This window comes from Plutella xylostella, chromosome 12, assembly GCF_932276165.1.
Source record: "Plutella xylostella chromosome 12, ilPluXylo3.1, whole genome shotgun sequence".
Taxonomy (NCBI): domain Eukaryota; kingdom Metazoa; phylum Arthropoda; class Insecta; order Lepidoptera; family Plutellidae; genus Plutella; species Plutella xylostella.
The window spans coordinates 2,228,534-2,253,422 of record NC_063992.1 but is presented as its reverse complement, the minus strand read 5'-3'; the positions used below and the strand labels follow the sequence as shown (position 1 = coordinate 2,253,422).

Sequence of the window (24,889 nt, the reverse complement as noted above, 5' to 3'; positions counted from 1 at the left end):
TGTAGGTTATCTCCAGAGAAGAAACAAATGAGCCGAGTCTCGATTGCTACTTATTGACACATAGTAAAATCATTCAGTAAATAAAAGATGATAAAAAAAGGTTACATATACCTATAGCCGGCGAAGTTTAATCGTTGTTTTTTTCAGGAAATTCTTTCTATAAATATGATTATGTATTTAAAATAATCACGTGAGTTGAGGGTCAATCTATTACGAATACTTACAAGGTACGAAAAACTAAGTTTCTATGGGATCCGATCCCACAATACCATCGGCATATTATAATAAAATATTATGGATATAAAGTGCATATCTGACGAAATGGTTCATGGGGAAAGTTATTGAGTTACAAAGATAGCAATTTGTTTGCAGCATTTCCTGCTACCATACCACCACCCAATATTAGCAACAAATAATCTGTCAGATCCATACAAGTAACGTAATATTTGCCAAGCGAGCGTCGCTGCCGCGCTTCCTAGGGATTGTTAATTGCTATAATGTCCCGTGGTGGTGTCCCCACTGTACACCCACACCCTGTATATCTATGTTCCTTCCTTGACCACAGTCATTGTCCACAGCCCGGGCATGCGCGGGGGGGTGGGGCGGTGCCGCTGGCTCGCGGGGGGGGTGGCGGCGCTGTTCGCCCTCGCCGCCATCGCCGTCTCGCTCGCGTGGCAGAGGATCTTCGACTCTGTGCTGGCCTCGGTGAGTGTATTTTTTGTCTGTATGTTTAGGTTGTAGAAGCTATGCTTCAGGATGGTGGATGAAAGGAGCCGGCTCGAGTGACATATCAACTGATATACGGCGCATTTAGCGCACCCTGTGGCCGTGTAGCACAGGGCGCTATTAAGACGTGACAAGAGTTCTCCGTCGCGTTCGCTCTTGAGGCTGGCTGCGTGATGTAAGTGAGCGCGATGCAAAACTCTTGTCACGTCTTAAATGCGCCCCGTACTAGCCCTTCTGATGGGACAATCTATATGATGATAAACGAAGTTTCAACAGCGCTGCTGCGGAAGCACGACTCTATCTCATTGCATAAAACGTGCCGATCGCACGACAGCTTTGGTTCCTTCGTTTCTCGTCAGTATAGAGTAACCCTCCAGGGCAGTAAAAAACTGACGCTATCTCTGAATGGCCAATCCTTTTACCGTGACAAACCGTCCTGCAGGACTGACCGTTTTCACATGCCCATCTGCAAGCATGGATGAGAGCTAGACTATTTGTTATCAGACGTGTTTAGAACTAAGAAGACAAGAGAGAACAATATGTTTAAGCACTTATACCTTAGATCTAGGTGCTTAACCATATTTTTCTCTCTCATCTCGTCTTTGGGTAAACTAACCTTTGGTCTCGGTGTTTGTTAACTTTGTACTAACTAATAATGGAGCATAGTTTACTCGCGAAATACCTGTGCTCATCACAAATGTTTGTCGAGTCCATTATGGTATTACAACTTCCTTACCTTCAATTATTTGAGGTTTTTGACTATCGTCAATGGTGCTTTACCAAAAAAGTAGAGACAGGTACTTTTTACAAAGAACATCTTGAGGTAAATATCCTTGAAATCAGCATTTAAATATACCAACATAGCGGCGACAATAGTTTATTTAACTATCCTCAGGTTGTATTTCCATCAGATAATTATGTCCACCAATCATATTCATTGGTCAACCTGGAATGAATTTCATTGAAATCATCGCAGCACAGCCTGCTGCATAGCACATAATCTGGTGGAAAGGCACACCTTATATTATACCCTTGCTATGCTGTCAAGTCCAGATCCACCTTGATTATAAATAAGCTTGCCCCTTTCGATTGATACAAAATATTCCCCAGCGTCCATCGAGCGACTTCGATGAAACATTTCTGAATCAACCTAATTTCAAGTTATCGTTACTTAAAGCACTTTATAAATTGGAATTTATTAATAATTTTACAAAAAGGAAATATGATGTGGACATTTAACTATGTTTTATGTAGCGATTAAAACTGAAAAACTTCTAAACCGATTTCAAACCTAACATTTACATAAAATATATACATTTTATTAGGGTAACCTTTAGCACGGAAACTCTACATTCTATCCAAAATTTACCTAGGTTCTTTCATTTATTAATAAAGCTAGCGTGACTATACATAAATATTATAAGTACCTAAGTTCAGATCCTTTCATCGTAGATTAATAAAATAATTCCTTCTCAACCGCCGATCGAATTCAATTACTCCCTCGTCGTATATTATATTACGTTCACGTTTCCGATACGCCGTCCCCCTACAATATCCTAAGGTCAAAGTCAGTCGGCTCGTCCTCAGGGGCACTGGGTTCGACTCCCGACTGTGTCAAGGTCGCAGTTTCGTACGTAGACCCTGCAGGCTGATTAAGGGGCATGTGGGGCTTCTACAGACACGTGCGTGAAGTTAATCTTTTAATTGTATTGGTTAGTCACCGCGAGCTGCATCCGTTTAACCACTTTCTTAAAGTGCATTGTAGGGATCTAAGGGGTTACTCACCTAGAACGGAGGCCGTTGCAAGCCAGAAAATCAACATTATTAGGTTTTATGAAGTTATAGGGCTGATGTTTCGAATCAATCTCCACCTTAGTGTTAAAGAAATGATTCTATCCCTAGGCTACACTGACAATGTTTAAAGTCTGGTACTTTACGGGCTGCATGGGATCTTTCTGTGTAGATAAACTCGTTTAATGTACGTCCAACCAATCACATAGTTATAAGCCGAATCGCGATATAGTAACGTTTATCTGCGTCGATAGAGTAGCCGTGCAGCCAGGACTTGTGTATACAGGTACGTGACGCAGCAGGTAGCTAGTAGCTTCACTATTCGTAAGACATCACGTTGGGGATAATTGAAACCGTGGGCGATACCTCAGCGTACGCGTGACTATCGCTACATTTCTCCATCTTTTATACTCTAAAGATTTTAATATGTCTACCCTAAATTGATTTCATGATTTTATATAAGCTTAGAATTTAGATCTTTTTTGTTTTTTTATTAGTTTCGAATAAATTGAAATGAAATCAACAGTGACACCCAAAAAGCCTGGACCTGAAATCTGCAATTTTTTTATAGGATCTGTTAAATTTAAATAGGATGAAATGGTAGAAGTATATTTGTTAGATTGTAGTTATATCTATCACTAACCTGATCACTAAAAAATTGTGCAGTCTTACCTTTACCTTATATACCCTATACCTGAATGGGGTGAGTAAGCCAGTACGGGCACGTGTTGAGTAGACAGTTGTTGACTGATGCAACAATGATCTCACTTGCTTGCCTCCTTACATCAGACGACTGCACTTGTGGGGAGTCTGCTGGTGCTCTTACCCCACTGATCTAGGCTTATCTTCTTTTGTTGTTGCTAAGGCACTTTACTTTTCTTCCATGTCCATAAATTTATCATGTGAGTGAAAATGCTAAGCTGCAATTTTTCGCCATTCTAATTGCGTAATCACATTTTTTTTCACTATAGGTTGTCTTGGCTACATAAGAATAAGTAGAGGGAAACTTATTTTTGATATTGTTAATAATTGTTATACGCTAAAGCTTACGTAAAGTGGTGCGTGCTTTCGGTATTTTCGTGTCCCAAGGGATGTGGTTCATTATGATTGCAATTTCATTTTACACAAAGTACCCTCTACTGTAAGTATTTCTTTTATATCTTCAGTAAATGGGGTATCAGAGCTTTGCATACACACTAAAAACGTAAAAAAATACAAATCTTAGTGTCCCATGTCCCTTAGATAAGGCAGAGGGCGTCCACAGTGACTCTCCATCGCAACCGGTCTTGAGCTTCGCGTTTGAAAAATGAAATACAATACTTACCTGAATCTATCAGACACTCAATTGTTTATTTTACATCAATGGGGAGTAACGCGTGTGAATTTGCCGCTAGGGGCGCTGGTGTCGACTGAGGTTAAGTGACATTTTACTTTTCATATAATTTGTTTGGCGGGCTTCGTGATAAATTATATTTTCGTTCATTTCCCTGTTGAAAAGTGATCTCTTTTCGCGAAATTATCGCAAATATGGATTATTTATCGATGAATGTGCACGCTTTGAAAGCTGAATTAAGGAAAAGAGGCGCATAAATAAGCGGTCTCAAAGAGCAGCTAATTCAGAGGTTAGTTTGTTTACTGTTTACAAACTTATTTTTTACGAAATGTATGCTTGTTTGCTTAGGTAACAGCTATGTTTTTGCTTTTTACAGACACCAAGACTATGACCGTAACAGTAACTTGGTTGTTAACGTAGAGGACAGCATCATACAACAAAATGATTCAGTGTATACTGTTGAGTGGCCTTAAGAAACTTTGTATAGCAGTGTAAACACTAAAAATGAAACTCCAGATCTAGATATTGTCACCAATGAGTAACTACTTTGGAATTTATGTACAGTGTACGGTGGCCTGCGCCTAAAAGTATACAGGCGGAGTTTTTAAAATAGCGATCCCTGATGATGAAGGGACCAGCTACATCTGTTATAAATCCGGGGATGTGTTGTGTGTGATGTGTGTAGCAGTGGTGTTTATGTGGATGTGCTTGAGCAGCATGTGAGCTTGAGATCGCTATTTTAAAATCGCCGCCTGTATACTTTTAGGCGCAGGCCACCGTACATACCATCGCTCTTACGGTGAATGAAAACATCGTGATAAAACCTGCATATCTAGATTTTCGAACCCACCAACCTGCAGAGGACCAGTGTGGTAGGAAATGGTCCAAGCTTAGGAGTGGAGTTTAGACCTTAAGGCGGACATGGACAAAGGCTCCATTCGAGTGAGCCAGGTGCAGGTACTGACACCCCCACAAATAATAGAATACTTAGTATACTATACTACCATTATTAAGTTTCAACTAACAACTCAACCAGCATTCATTGTGTGGATTACTAATGTGTTATATTTTTTGTATAGCAGTGTGTTTAAACGGAGAGGATAAATAAAAGTTAAATCAGTGTGTAATTCTTTTATTTTTAGTGTATTTATTAAATGCCTAATCCTTATTTACATTATGTTCTTTCTGAAATTGGTTATAATGATTTTCACAAACACGAGATTATCGGATAATAATTATTTCACAAGCCACTGTTTTAGAACAGTTTTATCACTTGGTAACATATGTCCTCCTTTTCTTTCCCAATATAACGGATCTGAACAACATTGCGGCATAGTAACTCGATATGATGATAGTTATTTTATAATTAATAAGCTTATAAGATTCAAGATTTAAAAACTTTATTTGGCGCCAATTTGATAAAGTCGCCTTTGATAAATTTGACAGCTATGGTACCTCTTTACCTCAGTCGACAGTGGCGCCAACTGGTGAGCAAAAAAACGGTAGTCCCCATTCTCATGTTGCTATCTATATTCATCAATACCTATTATTCATGCGTTTATGTAAAGTTATCCTGTTACGTAAGAGAGTAGTCGTTTAATTTATTGTTTTCTTAAAAAACTGTGTAGAAAATAAAACCCGAAAATTGTTAAATGTCACGTTTTAATGAGCTATTCGTATATTTTTTATTAGTTTTTCTGCATTTTGTGAATAGTTCTAATACCTAACAGATTAATTATGTATTCAGGATTGTGAACACAAATTATAAGATTTATGTTTTGATTAAATCTATTTGATTAGGCATCTATACCTATGTACCTACTACGTAAACACGATGAAGTAGGACCATATTTGGCCCCTGCTACGGACCGCTGCCGCCGGGGTGATCGTGGTACACGGTCTACAGGTTGGAAAGCCCTGCTACTGATACTAACATGTTTGGTAGTTCTGAAGTTGGCAGTGAATACACTTTTGTACCTTGTCAATCACATTAACAAACTGCCTATTCATTCGTTCAAAGATTAACAGTTGGTTACTTTACAAAGCACAAAAGTATAACTATGTATTAATTGTGGGCATCGCAACTTACTTGACCGAACTGTAAATAATATAAGTATTTATAAATTTATAATAACTACTTCCTGCAAAACATGGATATCGGAAACATCGTTTAATAGAACTGTTTACAATTAATTTAAATTAATGAATTATTACTGGAAATAGGTATAAAAATAATAAATTGTCCAGTAAATAAGACAAATTGTTGTTTTATAATACAAATTATTACCTTTGATGATTTTATTATGTACCTATGTAGTAATATTAGAATCATAACAAAGTAATTAATTAATCATAATGACGACCCCCCCTTATTAATGAGGTGGCATAACTTTCACATAGTAAATAAGTACTTAAATTGTAGTATATTTTATATACTTTGCAAATACTTGGACCTATTTGTTTGTTTTTCTTACGGCGATACTATAATTGTTATTGATTTAAATTATGCAATCAAATAGCTATATTTTTATTACGAACTACTTAATTAATTCGATGTTTGTAAACAAGTTAAAAATAAAGCAATAACTTCAAAATACTTATAACTAAGTCGTTACTTAACAACTTTGTTTTCTACTGGCATATAACTAATGACAAATTTTATTAATTAGGTACTTAATACCAATATTTATAAAAGTATATGTATATTTTAAAAATAACAATAGATATTCTTAATAAGTACTTAATTGCTTTTCAACAGGTAGTTTCAAAATAATTTATCGCGGTTGAATTATGTTAGTAGTAATTTTGAATGACTTTCCGTCTAACACAAAGTCGAACTTGGAGTCACACAATAACGCTTGTCTTTTCAAACAAATTCGGGAAATTTCATCATAAAACAAATATATGTATTATTTACCTAATTAAAGTTAATCTAACTGAATGCTTTTGATAGATGCCATTAGACTTGTGATTAGACACGTCAAAATTTTTGCTTAACTTTATTGAGTCCAAGGACTTTCTATATATACAAAGTCCTTGATTGAGACTTGAGTCTTACTTTACCATTGAGTCTACCCTGCCATAGACTACTGATTTCCTTTTATCTGCGCCTCTAAATTCAACCTTTGATTACCGTTTGGCCTGTTTATAAATAATTTATTATTCTTGAACCAGGATTAAACTATTGTGTGGCAGCGACTCATTCATAACAAATTGACGCATATGCGACCTCTGTCAATTGAAAGAATTACGCCAATAAAGGAATATAGGTACGTAATGTCAATTCGATTGAATCTCGATTCTGTTATGGCCGGCTTTAAATGATGCCGATCCAAAATCTGCAGATGGTAGAGCTTGAATTGGAAAAGTATTTCTCAATTTTCATAATGTGAGACGTGAATCGTGATACATAATTATGCTTCGCGCTCCCCTAGCGTAGCGTTCACCATTGCAACTAAGTAAATACGTTGATGTTTGCACACGTTACCTCGCGATCAAGATTCCATTATTGTTTATGTTAAGGCTTCAGCTACACATATGGATGACAAGAATTGAAAAGAATACAATTGTCTAAAGCCTTCGCACATACGGTAGAGTCTTCGAGTTAGCGTTAGTCTATGGTTCTGCCCTACCACTCCTAAAATTTTCAGCGATTTAATTTGCGTTTATGTTGATGTTTGCGTTGAATGCATTAGGATGGTATGAATAATTTAATCTTTTTAGTAGCTACATGACATTTAAAATTAATTGCTCATAAATTAACAAGCCTAACAGACAAGAGTAAAGTTTAGGTAGATTTGTTTTAAATTATTTTAAACAAACATCGGAATGTCAGATGCAAAAAAATAAAATAATGCAAATTGACTACAGGTCTTTATAATTTTATTATAACATAATTTAGCAATAAACCGGCATTTCGTAGTCGATAATGCGATATCATCTATTATATTGTAATTTTCTGCAGACAACTAATGTGGTAACACGCAAACATACACTAAAAAACGTTCTCGGAATTTGGCAGTGCCTGATAAGGCCCCGACCACTTTGCGACCAATAATAGGTTCAATCGGCTGCAGCTATGTAATAAAAAGAAAGAACAAGTTCACATCATTTCACATGGTATAAGTGTTTATATTATTATTATGTTAGATAATTACTGTGTAGATGTAGACGTATGTCATGGTTCAACCGAGCGCGCCTGTGTAAGCTGTTGAAACCTCCAGCCAGGCTTAATCAATTTTTTCAGGAGCTGGGGTAGCAAGAAGGGGGCTTGTACAAAGGTTCCACCCGAGAGAGCCACGTACAAAAACTCCAAGAATAAAATACACTCACGAGCAATGAAAAAGTTCCACCTTCCATTGACGTACCATATGTCACTGCAACTGCTCGTGAGTGTAGAAATAATAGATTAGAAGAATAATACCCATGTAATCTTAGCAGAGTCGTCGCAAGTCTCCAAGCAGGTTACATTGAGTCTCAACAACTGCCTCAACGAGGCTCTTCCTGTTAGTCCACAGTCGCCAGACCTCGTGCACCCGGGGGGTCATTCTACAAGACGAAAAACTAAGTTTCGGAGTGAGCCACGAATCTATCTCGTTTTGTTAAACGTGCCGATTGCACGGCAACTCCCGTTAGTTCGTTTTTTGTCAGTATAGAGTAACCCCCGGCACTATTGCGCGTAATGGCCGCTATTACGACGAATTACCCTCGTTTGTGACATTATTTAAGACTCACCTTACTACACTCACGGGAGTATGGGCTAGATTTGGATTTCCATAGATGGACAAAGAGCAAGCTTCTGACATAATAGGTATTCAACCATGGAAGTAGAAATATTCAACTTACTTTTTACGTGTATGGTAGGCGTCTGGGATTATAATATTATTACCTTAATAAAAAAACCGGTTTCAGTCACGTGTGTAGGTATAGGTCATGGATCACAATATTCATAATACTTATCAGAAACGATAGACAAAAAATAAGTTTGACATGATGACGTGATAATTTAATATCTGTCACATTGCATTCTAGCTCCAAACGGGTTAACTGATTTCGATTAAGTTTTTTTGTTTGATCGGAGACTTTATAAAGAAGTTCTTATCTCGAAAATTTATAACGCATACTTACTAATGTTTTATGTAGTCTGAGGTTAGTTTTGAATTTAGAATTAGTTTTTTTTCATCCATTTGTATAATTTATTTTTTCACGCATATTACCTAATTGTTTTTTGAATATGTAGTTTGCTTTGAATTTAAAATATATGTACCTACCTACATAGTACATAAGTATTATTTGGAAAAACTATTTAGATAATTATCTTTGTGTCATAATGCGCGTTTGGCGATGATGTTTCCCTCACGTTTACTCTCTCTCTCTCCCTCCCTCTCTCTCTCCACCTACCATCACTAAACCCCCCTTCTCTCTCTCCCAGCAACTGGCGCTGGTGCCAGGCTCGCGGTCCTACGTGTCCTGGGAGGCGCCGGCGGTGCCGCTGCGGTTCGACATCTACCTGTTCAACTGGACCAACGCTGAGCGGTTCCCTGAAGAAACCCCGCACGTCGAGCAGCTGGGTAAGTGGGTAAGCTTCTGCTGCGTCATCGTCATCATCATCATTAGTAGCTGCCCGTTACCATACCACCACCGACACCACCATTAGCAATGGGGAAGAAAACCAAGTGAAACTTTGGCAGCACTATCGAGTGTGCCTTTTAGTTTCTGACCAATACCACTATTGGGGAGAAGAAATGGCGACTGAACCAATTAGAACTAGGGAATCCGGCCTACTGGTAAGTGGCGACATCTGGAATGAGCTTTGCGTCGCTCGCCTGTCAAATCTGACGTAACTTGTATTGAGCTTACAGGCGATTGGTAACGTGTCGTTGATAGTATGGTAGCCTTAAGTCATGAACAGCTCCACATGAAGTGTCTTAAGGAGCGCCACAACACTGTGTGTTCTCTACAACCAGTGTCATCACCATCTTCATCATCAGCCCTCTGGGGCACGCTATGTATTGGGTATAGGCATGTCTAATGCCATGGCCACTATTCCAACACCGTTAATCTCTTATCAGAGTATCCATAAAATTAAAATAAGGTGGTGCCTAAAATGATGGCAGTCTTTTGTCGGTGACGATACGCTTATTGGTATATGACAAAGCAAGTCTAGTGCTTCCTCTACAAACCTTTTTATCAGATTCGTCATAGGAATAACCCCCTGAATCAATACTTACATAACTTTTAATCACCATATATGAAACAATTTTCCAGTAAAAATGTTGATAAATAGGATAAAATATACGATTGGGCATAGGCACAGCAATCTTATCAGAAACAATATCCAATATTTGGTCGGCTTGAGTCATTAAATACTTTTGTAGTGAGTAAACGGACGCTCATTTTTGGACAAGTGATAAGAGGAAGTTTGTCTGTACATCGATATTATTATGAGACAGTTTGGCTAGATAAATTATCTAATGCTCCGGCGGGTCAAATTTGTCTGGCTTCCATTGAGCATTTATATTTAGTATCTTACAGAAGATAGACGAGTAATTTTCTAAAATAATAGATCTTCGCTAGCTGTCTTAGGGTAGGTACCTAACTTATTATTACTTAGGTTCATGATTTTCTCGCGTTGGATCCAGGGTCCTTAGTATACCCTTTTTGCAACACCCTGTATAGGGTTGTCACGGTTCAACTTGTCTATTATGTGTCTGTATACGGTTGATGAAAAAATTATAGTATTGGTTTTCACGTGACGAAGTACCTACTAATTAATCACACAAGTAAAATGAATTACTTACACAATATTATGTACTTAAGTAGGTAAATAATATAAATTATGATATAAATCTTAATCTGCTAAATATTCCACCCATGATAAAAATAAAAGCCTATATAGCCCAGCCTAATTCAGCTGCAGCTGCAAGTAAAAGATAAATAAATCTATGTAAATAAAAAAACAATCGATAAAAATTTGTGTTACTATGTGTAAAACTCAGCACAACTTGCATGTGTTGGGGTGCGGGGCCGCGTTATGAACTAAGCCCTACAGTCGTCGAAATATAATAGACCCGTTTGGACAGCTCGAAAATGTATGGGATGACAGCTGATGTCAAATCTAAATCATAAAAAATCTAAACAATAAGTAACTGTTGGTGCTTTAAAAGTTATTTTTTCTTTCAGCCGTTAAAAAATAAGCCTGATTATGTGTCTTTTTATGTATTTCATCAAGTAAATCAAGAGTAATTATAGCAAATTTGTGTAGCTGTCCAAAGGGGCCTATTATATTTCGACGACTGTAAACACCTTCCTTCATTGGAAGCAGACCCGTGCCGTGCCCCAGCAGTAAGGACGTGACGGGTTGTGTGAATAGTTATGATGTCAATTAGTTATGTGTATTCTGAATGAAGCGAACCAATTTTATTTATAAAATGGAAAACCACTATCTTCGAAGTTTGTCATGGTAAATTATCTGCTATGCATGGTAACTACGAACTCTTTATTTTTTCTATCGTATACCTATAAGTAGTTACATCATACTGAATAATTTGTGACCTTTGTTCTAATAGCTTTTGGATATTCCTCACGTATTGATTAGAAGATAACAATTATGTATAGTGACGCTGTCGTAAATAATAATGTTGTAAAGATATGACAAGCAGTCATTCATATACTACCCTATAGAGATAACGAATTTTGAATACGGATGGACGTACAGACAGACATTACGAATTTTTGCGTTTATTTAGAAATACAAAGCATTGCTGAACCTTACATAGCGGTATTAGTACCTACGTCTTATAGGTACTCTTATAAACAAAAGGTCCCCAACTCAGCACTTACTGTATAGAGGTCTCAAAAGTTTCCTTTTCTTTCCCCAGGTCCATACAGTTTCCGCGAGGAGCGCCGTCACGTGAACGTCACCGTGCACCCCGAGACCGACTCGCTCTCCTACAGAACCTTCCGCTCCTACTCCTTCGACCCTGAGGCTAGCAATGGCACGTTGGAGGATAACGTCACCACGCTCAACCCTATTGCTTCTGTGAGTATACTTTTACTTTTTAATTTTTTTATTAACGTTCTTAGGTCTTGGGACAGTACATGAGAGATGTGGTGCTCCTTGAGTGACGACGGTGTAGAAGTGAACGATGAATCTTAATTTTATTATGATAGTCAAAGTCCATCCAACGTCATCATTCAGCAAAGAATAAAAATTTAAAGCGGCAGGTATCCAACATTCTTTTAAAATTATACTTAAATTATGAATTATGATATCGGAAATCTTACCATAGTAAAAACGTTCCTGTGAGTTGAGCTGAACCTTTGAGTGCTGTGAGACTTGTGAGAGATAATCGTAATCCGGAAACGTGCTTTTTTAAAGTGGCAGCAGTGCGAGCCCTAAGCTTTAAACCTGCGCAGGTCGTTATCACTTAGCTTTGTGAAAAACTCGCCCCTGTTACGGGATGAAAGCCGATTATGCAAGTTTTAACGAACCGTAACGCAACATTGGTAATCGGTAGATATACCATGGGGAAAATCCATGCTGGCCCAATTTCAAAACGATATCCCATGCTGAACTCGTCATATGTTTTTGTAGTGAACAGGGGTGACCCATCCACTATATCACGTATCATTTTATACCACATATTGAATGGTAGAGAAAGATACCGGACTGCACGGCATAATCTTTATCGACATATATAAGCTCGTTTGATGAAGCTTCCGCGAATGTCTCTCGCGCTCTTAATTTGTAATACAGAACGTTTATCTACATCGATTAAGGCGATTAGAATAGTTATGAAATGTATGTAGTGTTTTACCACTCCTATATTTTACAATAGGATAGGAGCCTTTGCGATTCCAATGGCCTTCAATACAGTGCAAGCGTAATACTCTACGTCTACTTCACAATACCAAATATCCTCTTTTCAGGCGGCGATATACAAAGCCAGGGAGTCTGGCTACATCCAGCAGAAGACCCTGGGCATGGGGCTGGCCATGTTTGGCCAACAGATGGCGGTGTCCAAACCGGCCCGGGAGCTCATGTTTGAGGGCTACGATGACCTGATGCTGGAGTTCGCGAAGACTCTGCCTGACAGTGCCACGGGGGGAGCTCCGAAGATCGACCGCTTTGGGTGGTTTTATCAGGTAAGATTGAAACATAATGATTTTATTGATAGTAAGGTGCACGAAGCCTCCCCGAGCGATGTAGTCGTTATATAAAAAAATTAAATAAATAGTGATTGGCACGTTAATGAGAAGTTACCTTCCTTATTATTGACATCTAACGGCTACAAATCCAGGCGCTTTTGACTCCTTCGTATGAGTTCCGCATTATCTACTAAAGCGCTCTCATTCGTCCCTTCCAGAGGAACAACTCCATCGACTCGGACGGGTTCATGGAAGTGACCCTGGGCAGCCGCGGCGGCTCGCTGCCCGGACAGATCCTCAACTGGAACAAGGAGGAGAACCTGCCGTATTACAGCGGACAGTGTGCTGAGGTGAGGTTATATACATATGTATAATATGTGTAGCCACAAGAATAGAATATGGCATACCTACACTGATGCTGATGCTATAAATATGGTCTACAAAATTAACAATTCCATTATGTAGCTCCTTGGGGTTCTCCTTGGGTGAAGCTTATTTTAGATATTATGTCCATCAGTGGTCAATAATAATACTATGCTTAAGCGGCAAACCATATTTTAGTGTTCGGGCAAACAAGGCCTCATGTGATCCACTCAAATCTCAGTTTTTGTTGAGAGGCTTTTATGAACCTCCCCTATCCACATGCTGAAAGCACTTAAGTACATTTACTTATATTAAAAAAAATAAGGAAACGACACGATTAGCAGTGAAAGTTCGAAACGAATTCAACATTACCCGACCAAATTAAGAAGTCATCCTGATCCGTTCAACAAATCCTCCATTCAACCTCTCTCCTCTATCCCCCAGCTAGCGGGCAGCGTGGGCGAGTTCCTCCCCCGGGACCTGACGCCCTCCTCGCGGCTCACCATGTTCATGGCGGACCTGTGCCGCACGCTGCACCTGCGCTACTCCGGCAGCGGCGAGCTGCAGGGCTTGCAGTACCACACGTATGAAGTTAATCGGGATGTGTTTGATGCTGGTAATTTGCTTTTTCTGTTATGTAGTATCAAGTAGTATGGTTTTGTCTTCACTTATTGCATTTTTTAGTGAATTGATCGATTAATTAAAATGCATGCAAACATGATTAATTCTTAGAAAATTTACAAATAATAACCACAAAGTGACCATGGAAGGACATAATATTTTTGCTTCCATAACTAGTTATAAATATACTTGAGTTACATTAGAATTTTGGCAAGTAAGTACCTATGAATTCCTGGAATTTAGATACGCGATAGGACGAACATCAATGGCTAGAGAGCCTAGACTTTGTGGCTCGCATGAAGCCTCAGGAATACCTAAGCTAACGATTATAAGGGCCAGCAGAAAACCTGAATGGACGGATTGTCTACAGCACTAGCTAAGCTGGCCACCTGAGCGTCATGTTAAATTACATATTGTTTCCTATATGTTTTGGTTACTCTCAGTGTATGAAATAAATGTATCCTTATCCCTCAGGGTCTAAAGAGAACGAGTGTTTCTGCAACGGCGCGTGCGCATGGGGCGGGGTGATGAACGTGTCTGCGTGCCGCTACGGCGCGCCCTCCTTCATCACGCTGCCACACTTCCTGTACGCTGACGAGGAGCTGAGGGAGCTGGTGACGGGGCTGCAGCCTGATGAGGACAAGCACTCGTTTTACTTCTCGGTGGAGCCGGTGAGTTTGGTTTGATAATTATATATACAACGTAGTGAGAAGACAACCTGTCAGGTTTCTTGGACCCAGAAAATTTTGAACGGTAATAAAAGACACTTTGTATTTGAAAGGAGAATAACGTAGGCGATTAACTACTGAAATAAGCTTCACTGTTCAGTGCGGTAATTATTAATATCATAAAATTTCTAACTATGGATTTTCAATATTGCAGAAATTGGGCATCCCGCTTGACGTTGCAGCGAGGTTCCAGCTCAACATTTACATGGAGCCAACTCCTAATATAGCGTGAGTATTTTCTCTATAAATATTAGATATTTTTCACAGGCATTGCACATTGGTCACATACGTAATCGAATCACTGGAAATCCAGAATCGGGGTGACTATATGTATACGCCACTCAAATTAACGATTTCTTGTCTATTCCAGACTCTACGAGAACGTTCCTCGGCTGCTATTCCCAGTGCTCTGGGTGGAACAACGCGTGACTATCGACGACACAGTCCTGGCTGAGCTGAGGTTCGTGCGAGCCGTGCTCGACTGGGGCGCCATCTTCAGTGCAGGCGTGGCACTAGTCCTAGCGGCTATAGTCGCCCTCACCACATGCACCAACATCTGCCTCAAGAAACCCAAGTATCTCCCCCCAGCTGACCTCCTCTTCGAGAGGCCCAAAGACGAAGCCGAAATGAAACTGAACCCTATGTGATTTCCGAAAGCTTTGGCTGAATGGAGAAAAACCTTTGCCGGTCCCGAGACTCGAAAAAGTGCCATATGAAAAAAGTAAAGTGATTCGAAACGCGGGAGTTGAATTCGGTACTGATTGTAAGATATTTTTAGGATATTCCAGAATTTTGTGACATTTTATTATGAAGTAAGGTATTCTGTAAGGTGTGTTTTTCGGTTATTATTACATACTTTTACTAATTTGAGGGGACATTATATTATGTAATGTTAATGAGTTAACTTTCTTCAGCCGACTATTACCTAAATTGTTATATACTTTGTAAAATAACGTTAAAGTGTTTGTTAAATCTCATGTTACGTTTAACTTTGAACATGTGAATGTATCTGTTGGAATTATGGTCAACTTATAATATCTGTAACCACCTAAAGTAAAGTATATAACTAAAGTAAGAATAGATTACATAAACGTACTACATATAATCTAAACCTACCTATGCCTAGTTATTAGTACTCAGCAGGATAACAAAATTGACATACAGGAATTATTGAGTACAAACTGTACGAATGATTATTAATTCATTATACTCATTGATAAGTTCATAAACTCATTAAATTTTAAGAAGACTTGTAAATATGTAATTCCTTCCTTAGGACGTAAGTACGAAAGTCTACCAGTTAAAGTGAGTTGGAAATCCTGCTCTCTAAATGTATATTTTTATTTTATATTTTTGTAATAAATTTTAAAAGACTTTTAGGTATAAATGTTCATTCGATGCTGTGATACAATAATGACGATATTTGAAGTTGCTTGTACTAGTCTTAGTGCCTGATATGTTTTTACAAGCAATATCATATCAGGCGAGAGGTGGTAAGACCAAAATTTAAGGCGAAAATGACAATCATTTATAATTAAGTAGGTAAGAACGAGTATAAATATCATATCAAATGCATGTTTATAAAAGTACATAATAAGAAGAGGTGGGCGCAGTTAATCCAAACCCCGTTAATCTATATTTTTTTCATATTATCTTCTACAAAGCTACCAAGGCACTTATTCTGTTCAGTTACGAGTATGCTACTTTAAATTAAATTCCAACAGATCTCTAGAGATTGTTGTTTTTTAATGAAAATCTTTGCTTACCTATAAAGGAGTTCATTAACAGTTTTAGACATAGAGTCTTTTTTAATGTTTCTTTTTTATGCACATGAAACTATGTAGAGTTACTTAGGTTCCCAATTCCATTTGTTGATATCAATAGCTATCTAAAACCTATGCTCACCTTTAAATATAAGCTTAGGTTACATGTACAATATAATATTCATGTAATCTCTTATATTTTAATATACGGTTTTACCTACTAAATGTAGTTTGTGTTATTATTATTGCGTCTCGCTTTTGGAGTCAGCTGCCTAACAAAGAAAACAATCTTAGACCCACAGCAAGGGATAAGGGTGGAGGTTGAAAATGGGTCAGCATTTCAGTAATATGGAAGATGACGTCACTTTATCCGGTTTACGCAAGTTGTGAATAAAAAAAAATAGAGTAACTATGAATGTCGAAGTAACATTGAGTTCAGTAGTGTCGGACTTACCGACGATAGTAATGCCGACATTAGCTTAAAGATACTTTCTGAACTCGACATTAACACTTTTCGTATATATACGAAATAAGTAGGTACCTATTTTGATAAAATTCATTAAATTTCTTTTCGACCACTCCTCCCCTGCCAGTGCGTCATTTTATGAACTAAAAGAAGTAAGGATTATAAAGGGAAGCGTTCTAACACAAGTGGTGATTAGACCAACATCTAAAATACACTGTGCATGACTGTAACTTATTTTCGTACAATAAATAAATAATATAGATAGATAAAAAAAATACATTATTTAGAATAGCGCAATAGTTACGTTTGCCTGTTCCTGGTAAGTATTAGTTAGGCAGGCAGATATGACCGGCCTACTGCAATTTCAGGCAGCAGTTTTTACCAGCTAAATCATCATCTAATTAACTGAGTTGACCTGGCAATGTAGCACGAGGCGCTATTAAGACGTGACAAAAGTTCTCCGTCGCGCTCGCTCTTGAGGCTGCGCGGTGTGAGTAAGCGCAATGCACAACTCTTGTCACGTCTTAAATGCGCCCTGTACTAGCCCTTCTGATTTATATTTTTTATTAGTTTGTGTATCTATATCTGTCTAGATAGCTATGTATTAGTTATACCTACATATTTGCAATATCTTGACGATAAGAAGATCAGTTTTATCGGTTTAAGAAAAACTGTAAAAACAATACTAGATACGATCGAGTGTACAGTTTTCAGTTCGTCTCCACTTATAGCGGCTAGTTGCAGCGATTTCAGTTAGTACCGTATCCTCGACCTATTAGAAAAGCAAGACCTACATAAATCTAACTCAGACAGGAGCTGACAATTGTCGCCTACACGTGACGTAGGGGATCGCAGAAATCCTTAACAACTTCGCAGTAGCGCGTCCTTGAACAATCTCGAATCACCGCACAGTGTCTGCAATCATTCCATCAGGAGACGGCAATTTATTCATCAGCAGATGACGTCTCGTCGCCCGGACTGGGGTCTAGTGTCAGCCTCCTGCCGGACTCGGCTCCAAGACATGTCATACAGTTGCAGTTGAAAAAGTGCACCTTTGCTGTTAAACGTTCTTGATACGGCGTGACAATGTTGTGGTTCCTCGTTTTCGGATTTGTTGTTTCATGTGAGTTTGTTTTGTTATTATTGGTTGTTTAGTGCTGACTGTTGTCGGTTAATAGGTGCTTTTCGCGTTGGAAAATTAGGAACGGATGAAGGTTAAAAAGAAGGTCAATCAAACTGTATCTAAATAAATGTGTACCAAATAATCAGTTAAACGAATTTAAAGAATTTCATGCGATTACTTTAACAATATTGTGAGACTGTAACACTAGGTTGGTATACCTAGCTTATTTTAAAACAAAAATAGCAGTCTGCAATAGTCCACTGCAGACCATGGGCCTCCTCCATAAATAGGGGGTTATTGCCATAACTTCCACGTTTGGCAAGCAGGTTGGAGTACAACATAATGCTAAATACCCAAGACCCTAAGAAAAAACTGTCTAAATTAATATCTGTCCCGACCGGATATCAAGATCAGCGATCAGAGTCACAAACCACTATTACTTCATCCACTCGAACGCCATCCAAAACTTACCCAAAATAAATAAATCAGTGAACTAGATACTGTTAATAATAATTATGCTGGAAATTGCCGTACTAGATATACCTACAATAATTATAGACGGGTTTAGGTAAGCAGAGAATATAGTCAATAGATAGGTACTTCAGCTGATTCACGTGTCAAGGTTTACTGTTTTTTCTGTGGGTTGTTAGTAGGATGTTAGCATCTGGCTGTCTCGAATGAAACCTTTGTGCATATCCCTTTAAGGTCTAAACTTCCTTCCTTATATTTCCCACCATGCTGTTCCACTGCGGGTTGGTGGGTTCACACATCTAGATATGCTAAATCTGATTCTCAGATTTATAGACAAAGTTGAGTTGAGTACCTGGAATGTAAAATGATAGTTTGGATATTTTTGTCTCCAGTACGTTATGAGTATTAGGCAATGTTAAGTTGTTGAGACTTGTCTATCTTACATTTACAGGCACTTAACGACTCTCTAATTTTGCTTAGTTATAAAATTCATATATTTATGACCTTAAGGTATTTACTTATAATATACATACGTAAAGAGGAAGAATATACTTTTTTCGAAGAACGTAGCAACTTTTTTCGCACTTATTTAAGTTTGGTAGGATACCTAAATACCTTGTTAATACTTATGACTGAGGGATTCTCAGAAAAATAATGTCAGAAATGAAACGACATTAACGTCAGCTGTCACCGTTGTGTGTGTGTGTAAATAATAAAGACAAGTTGTAAACATTTATATGTGTTTATTGATATTGATACTGATAAGTACCAGATATATATTGTATTATTACCATCAGGATCACAAACAGGTACAACCTACGTTATTTTGAGACTCTCAGAAATTTTAAAACACAAACATAACCTTGAAACTTGCAACTTTCATTGATTTTTACTCTGTCTGTTAGGGTTGTCAGCGTGAAATATATAAATTGAAATGTTGCCAGTAAATATTCGTTGAACTATATAAATTGGTAAATTAATGATTCCTTTTCTTTCCAGCTTCAGCAAAACTAAGTGAAGAAGAAATCATGAAAAATTTAACAGCAATCAGTTGGGCGCACGCTGTTAACAACAAAACATATTTGAAAACAGCATTAACTGGTAAGCATCATTTAACTACTTAGTTCCTAGCTCAATCAATGCAGACTCGATCGAATGTGCGAAAAATTTTGCAGCTGTTTTAAACAGTCTAGACTCATTAAAAATGGTTGAAAAATGGTTTGTCCTGCGTTTTTTTTGCGCCAGTAGTGTAAACCGCCTTTAAATCTATGTGTCACTTTCTGTCAAGACGATATAGAAGATAATTATGGTCAGAGCAAGGTAGCAATACATTTTTAATGTTGACCTTAGTTTAAATCAAGGAACATAGGTAATGGTTTAAAATAACTTTTCAATAAAAATAGTTGTCCAAAGAATATTCCGAACTCATTCCAATAGTCTAAGTAACGCTTATCAATACCTACTTATCAAAATTTAAGATCATGCAGGTACCAATTTATCAGTGAACACGGCCTTAAAACATCATCCAATGGCAAGAACTCATCCGTCCGTGATTCCGCGTCGTTTCTATTCAATTTATTCCAATGTCCGATGCTGTTCATTCCACGTAGTGGCGGTAGAGCTTGCAAAAATACAGCGCTTCCTGCCCCGCTCTTAACAATGACAAATAGCGGAGCCATTAGGTGTAACACGACACTGGATTGTATTTATAGGTAACCTAGACGCTGGCTAGGTCCACGAGGCATCGTGGGGACTTACCTGGCGAGGTTAAGTGCAGGCCCCGTACAAATATTTCAGAGCATCAAATGGAGAGAATGTAATTGCATGCATTCAATTTAAAATAATATTCAACCAAATCATTATACCATGCTCTTACGATGAAGGAAGACCTCGTGAGGAAACCAGCTAATTTAGATTTTGACTAGATATTGTTCATGTGTAGGTACCGCGTTGGGAAGATTGACAAACCAGCCGGCCGATTTTGTACCAAAGTACTCCAAGTGTAGTCTAATTGTAGCAAGAGAGACTCGGTTACTGTATATTTTTCATCTAGCACCACAATAATATTACCTACATTACTAAGTAGTTAAATACTTTTCGTTATTCCATGGCATTTAGTTAGCCACTTGTATCGAACAGACTTCCGGCGCTGGAGCCGACTCACTGTTCAGTGGAACTCTTCACCAGAAATAGCCGAGAGTGTGTGGAGCGGCCGCCCCTGGGGGGTCACTCTATACTGACGAAAACGAACAAACGAGAGCTGGTTTTAGCTACGACTCTTTCTCGTTAACTACATCGAGAAAGAGTCGTAGCTCGCGCAGCAAACGTCGTTTTTCGTCATATAGAGTGAACCCCCTCACTTCAACAACGGAGACTGTGTTATTAATAAAACACAATTATGATGAAACACAGCGTTTCACTGTAATTGTACTTTTATTAATAACGCACTCCCCTTTCCTTGTTGCTTGGGCCAATTCCTGATACTTGTAATGTGGCACTCTTTCTTGTTACATGTCGGCATTTTTTAAAGCACGGAACTGCACTGATGAAATTTTCAGCCTCAGGTCAATAAAATTTTCACATTCCAGTTAGCTCAGTATCTAATAATTCGCCTTAACTACAGAAGTACGCTCGCGAGCTATGAAAGAGTCCCCCCTGCCATTGTTCCATATGTCTCTGGAACTTTTGAAGCTTTTGATCGAGAGTTACCGTGAGTTATCTCACCAATCCCCTTCGCAGGTGAGATCTCCATGCTGGAAGCGGACATAGTGATGGGCACTCTGCAGGGGCAGGACGGGCCCCCCCTCCCGATCATGGCGCACCCCCCCGCCACCTCCTCCGACCTCAGCCTCGCCGAGTTCCTCAGCACCGTCACGCAGCACAACAAGGGGCTCAAGGATAAGGTAATGATAATGACTTCTTACGAGAAATACATCCCTTGGAGGTATACTTAAACCCGTTTGGTGCGCGGGAAGGGATGATAGTCTGTTGGGAGAATTTCAACCACGGTAGCCAATCTCCTTGATATCTGCTTGATATCAGGATTATAATTATCTAGTGACTAACTGTTTATGTCCCAAAGAGACGGATGACTGACACGACTTTAAAGGACATTTCAACACCGAGGGAGGCTCAGAATGGAATGTTGCGGTGCTCCTTGGGATAGGCTTATGTCAGTAGACGAATACAGGTTGTACTCTACTGAATCTTAGTTTATCTTCACGAAGGATAAAATTATAACTTTCACTTTCACAGGTGAAGGGCGTGAAACTGGACTTCAAGACCATTGAAGCCTTCGAGAAGTCACAGAGTGTGATTGCACCGTACGGCAGCGGAAAGGTAGGTGAAGCTAATCTTAATCCCTAATCTTCTCATTCATAAAAATATGAAATTATTAGAAATAACCGGATTTTTACGCAGTTATCTACGTAGTCTACCTAGCTTACTCAATACTATGTAGGCACTTGGGATTGGGAAAAAATTTCACCACACCAATCTAATCTGCCAGGCGGGCGTATAATAACATGATGTCTGACAAACTTTAAACAAAAATGACTGGACTATAAATAGAGCCGCCCACTTCAGCGTCTGAAATCAGCTGAAATCTCATCATTACGTCACAGACAGACACTAGTAATAATAACGGCGTGTCGGTTCGTGTGAATCAGACAAATTACCGTCGGCCGCCGACGTGTGCGGTCGCCCTTATTTATTTACAACGAGCGACTGTCATCTGCGCACACGCATTATTAGGGCCGACGCTCATGTAAACTGTTCTTGTAATGAAGTTGACTATACGATGGGCTTTGTTAAAGAAAGTTGTCGCGGGCATGTGCGACCTTGACATGACATGAAGACAGTGAAAATATGAGACAAAAATGTAACAGGGGATGACCTAATCTGAAAATCCGAAGAATCCGAAGAAATAAAACTCAAGCTTTAAACAAACAATTTTATAGAGAAAAATACTTATACATCTGCAGCAGACAAAAAAATTGTTGATTACGTTCAGTGAGCGTTCGTCCTTACCCCCGGAATGCGCACATGGTGCCGCTTCCGCGTATCCCGGCATCACTTACCGAGCCGCCATCTTATTATCCTGGTCCTGATCCTTACATATTTTTTTATTAATTCTACCGACACACCGACTCAATACAAATTTTGAAGACGGCTGAATTCTTCCCGTTGTTATTTATCGGTAGCAATAAATTGAGTAATGATTTCTGTAATGTCATTATTATGAAGGAACTTTAATTTCGTTATGATTGATTTAGTGGTCGATTGCTAAACTGCATGTTACTTATTATTATCGTGTCGGTAAAAAACACTGAGCTGGACTGGGTCTGGACCATGGTGAATTGATTAGTCCGGCAGATTAGCGACTTTTACCGACTACTCATCCCTGGGTAGCGCATACGTATGTACGGTACAATTAATACGACACTAGAATAAAGCCGCTAGACTCCTTTTGTGCTCCACAAGATGTTAAAGATCATAAAAAATCCTGGCATAAAGGATCAAACCAGACCTGTGTCTCCGTCCGTCTATCTGTCGTTCTTCATCTACCGAACCACCGACTTTGATCACTCACATTCCTGTAACCTTCCAGGAGAAGTTCCCGCTCTGGCTGAACGCGGACATCCTGCCCGGGCCGGTGGACGCGCCCGCCAAGCCCGTGGACCCGGTGCAGTTCCTCAAGCTGGGCTCGCAGCACCCGCACGCCGTGCTGTCCATAGGGTGGACCACGCAGATCGGCGGGGAGGTGGTAACACAGTCTTTAGAATCAGGGGTTGGGTTAGCATGTGGGTTACTCTGGCTTTACAAAAATAAAGAGGGCCATCATGCTGGCAGTACTTTAAGTGCAACCTGATAGAGTAGTGGTTATAGTGCAACAACACATTTTCCTGGTAGATTGTAGCTATACATACATAAATAAAAGATTTATTTATTGATTATTATTATTATACCTACAGGGAAAGAAAGAACCTGAAGTAAAGGCAGTTCAAAATAAGGGCATATCATTTATCGGCATCAGCCAAACTAGGGAACTCGCATTTAACTTCAGAGCTTTTTTAGAAATGTATGATACTGATAAATCTGTTGAATTTTCAGATAAAAGAAGGAGAGTACAGTCGTGAACACATCGGCAAGATGATACAGATCGTCAACGAGAACAAAGTATCACAGAATGTCACGTTCCCGGTGAGTGCACAGCCAACAGTTTATTAATCTAAACTATCCTTTTATGGAGGCAAACACCCGAACTATTGTCAGAATTTAATGAATCTACCGTATAATTTTTACACAGCTATATGTACTTATTGTCATCGTCTTTATCATAGTCTTTTTAAATAGCACGTCACGGAAAATTCCATCAGCACTCATGATATCTTCATCTGCCACCGACCAGGTCCGAGCCTGCCTCGCATCGAACAGCCAGCCAGTCCTACTGGACCTGCTGCGTGAGACATCCTCCCTCAACTCCACGCTCACAGTGTGGTCCAGCGAGGGAGACCATGTTACAGTGGACCGCCTGCGCGCCCTGCTGCTGACCGTTGGCCTGGAGCGGACCTACCTGGACGTGCCCATCGATCTGGCAAACAAGCTCCATCTACCACAGAAATAAGTTAAAAAGTCTTTAGAAGCAAGATCTTTTAGGAAAGAGATGGTGAAGCTATCAGCACTAGCAAGAGCGCCTGGCCAATCACAGAGTAGATCAATAGAAATGGTTGCTCAATCAACCAATCAATAGGGAGGCTTAAGGCGCGCTCGCCAATGCCGGTAGCTTAGCGTCTTCTTTCCCATTGGTTATTCAGTTCTAGTATCTATCAGGTGCCCAATAGGGACTTTCCGTTTCGACGTTAGTTTTCGGTTTCTAGCTCTGTCCTGTATTATAGTGTCTCTATGCTTATGTTGGTTTGTTTAGTGCAAAATTGATACTTACTTAAGAATGTTAAAAATGGATATTTAATTGCTAGTAATTTAATAAATGCATAATTCTTCTCAGTGTGGTTTTGTTACACCAACTTTACTATGATCGGATTTCGTCTCTCTTATAAAATTGTTTGCTAAACTTAGCTTAAGCCATCTGTGTATTTCTAAGCTCTACCTATTCATGATAATATCATATCTAAAAATATACCTACTGGCATGATTTTACTGCACATATAAAAATCAATTTAAAACCACAAGTACCGAGAAGAACACTTTCAATTAAAAACCGCAATGAAATCATAAACCAGAAGAAAGAGATGCAATTGAATTAATGCGGCTCTTAATTACCTTTTACTAATTCCTTGAATACCAGAACGGTGGTAGCGGAATCCCTCTCTTATGGGCCTTGTGTTAAGGATC

General features: G+C 39.0%; 2 protein-coding genes across 4 annotated transcripts in view; both read left to right on the top strand.

Annotated features, from left to right (window-relative positions):
• The window catches only part of LOC105394000 (protein peste), a 30,388-nt gene extending 13,684 nt beyond the window's left edge, over positions 1-16,704 (top strand). The window contains exons 2-10 of the mRNA XM_048624513.1: positions 579-705; positions 9,282-9,420; positions 11,731-11,891; positions 12,782-12,997; positions 13,219-13,350; positions 13,808-13,979; positions 14,459-14,655; positions 14,867-14,940; positions 15,083-16,704. Of these exons, the coding sequence (XP_048480470.1) occupies positions 586-705; positions 9,282-9,420; positions 11,731-11,891; positions 12,782-12,997; positions 13,219-13,350; positions 13,808-13,979; positions 14,459-14,655; positions 14,867-14,940; positions 15,083-15,359 (1,488 nt within the window). The 5' untranslated portion in view covers positions 579-585 and the 3' untranslated portion in view covers positions 15,360-16,704. The remainder of the gene's footprint in view (positions 1-578; positions 706-9,281; positions 9,421-11,730; positions 11,892-12,781; positions 12,998-13,218; positions 13,351-13,807; positions 13,980-14,458; positions 14,656-14,866; positions 14,941-15,082) is intronic.
• Positions 16,705-17,640: 936 nt separating this feature from the next.
• LOC105394001 (protein FAM151B) lies at positions 17,641-24,538 on the top strand. Of its 3 annotated transcripts, none has more exons than XM_038119354.2 (7): positions 17,641-18,064; positions 19,535-19,636; positions 21,275-21,438; positions 21,791-21,874; positions 23,145-23,297; positions 23,648-23,737; positions 23,946-24,538. In XM_038119354.2, the coding sequence occupies exons 1-7, from the start codon at positions 18,028-18,030 to the stop codon at positions 24,159-24,161; spliced, it is 846 nt and encodes a 281-aa protein (XP_037975282.1). In that variant the 5' UTR covers positions 17,641-18,027; the 3' UTR covers positions 24,162-24,538. The 3 variants fall into 3 exon arrangements, with proteins under 3 accessions (XP_037975282.1, XP_037975281.1, XP_037975283.1); XM_038119353.2 differs by having other exon boundaries at positions 23,145-23,300; XM_038119355.2 differs by lacking the exon at positions 17,641-18,064 and adding an exon at positions 19,199-19,344 and having other exon boundaries at positions 23,145-23,300.
• Positions 24,539-24,889: the final 351 nt, after the last annotated feature.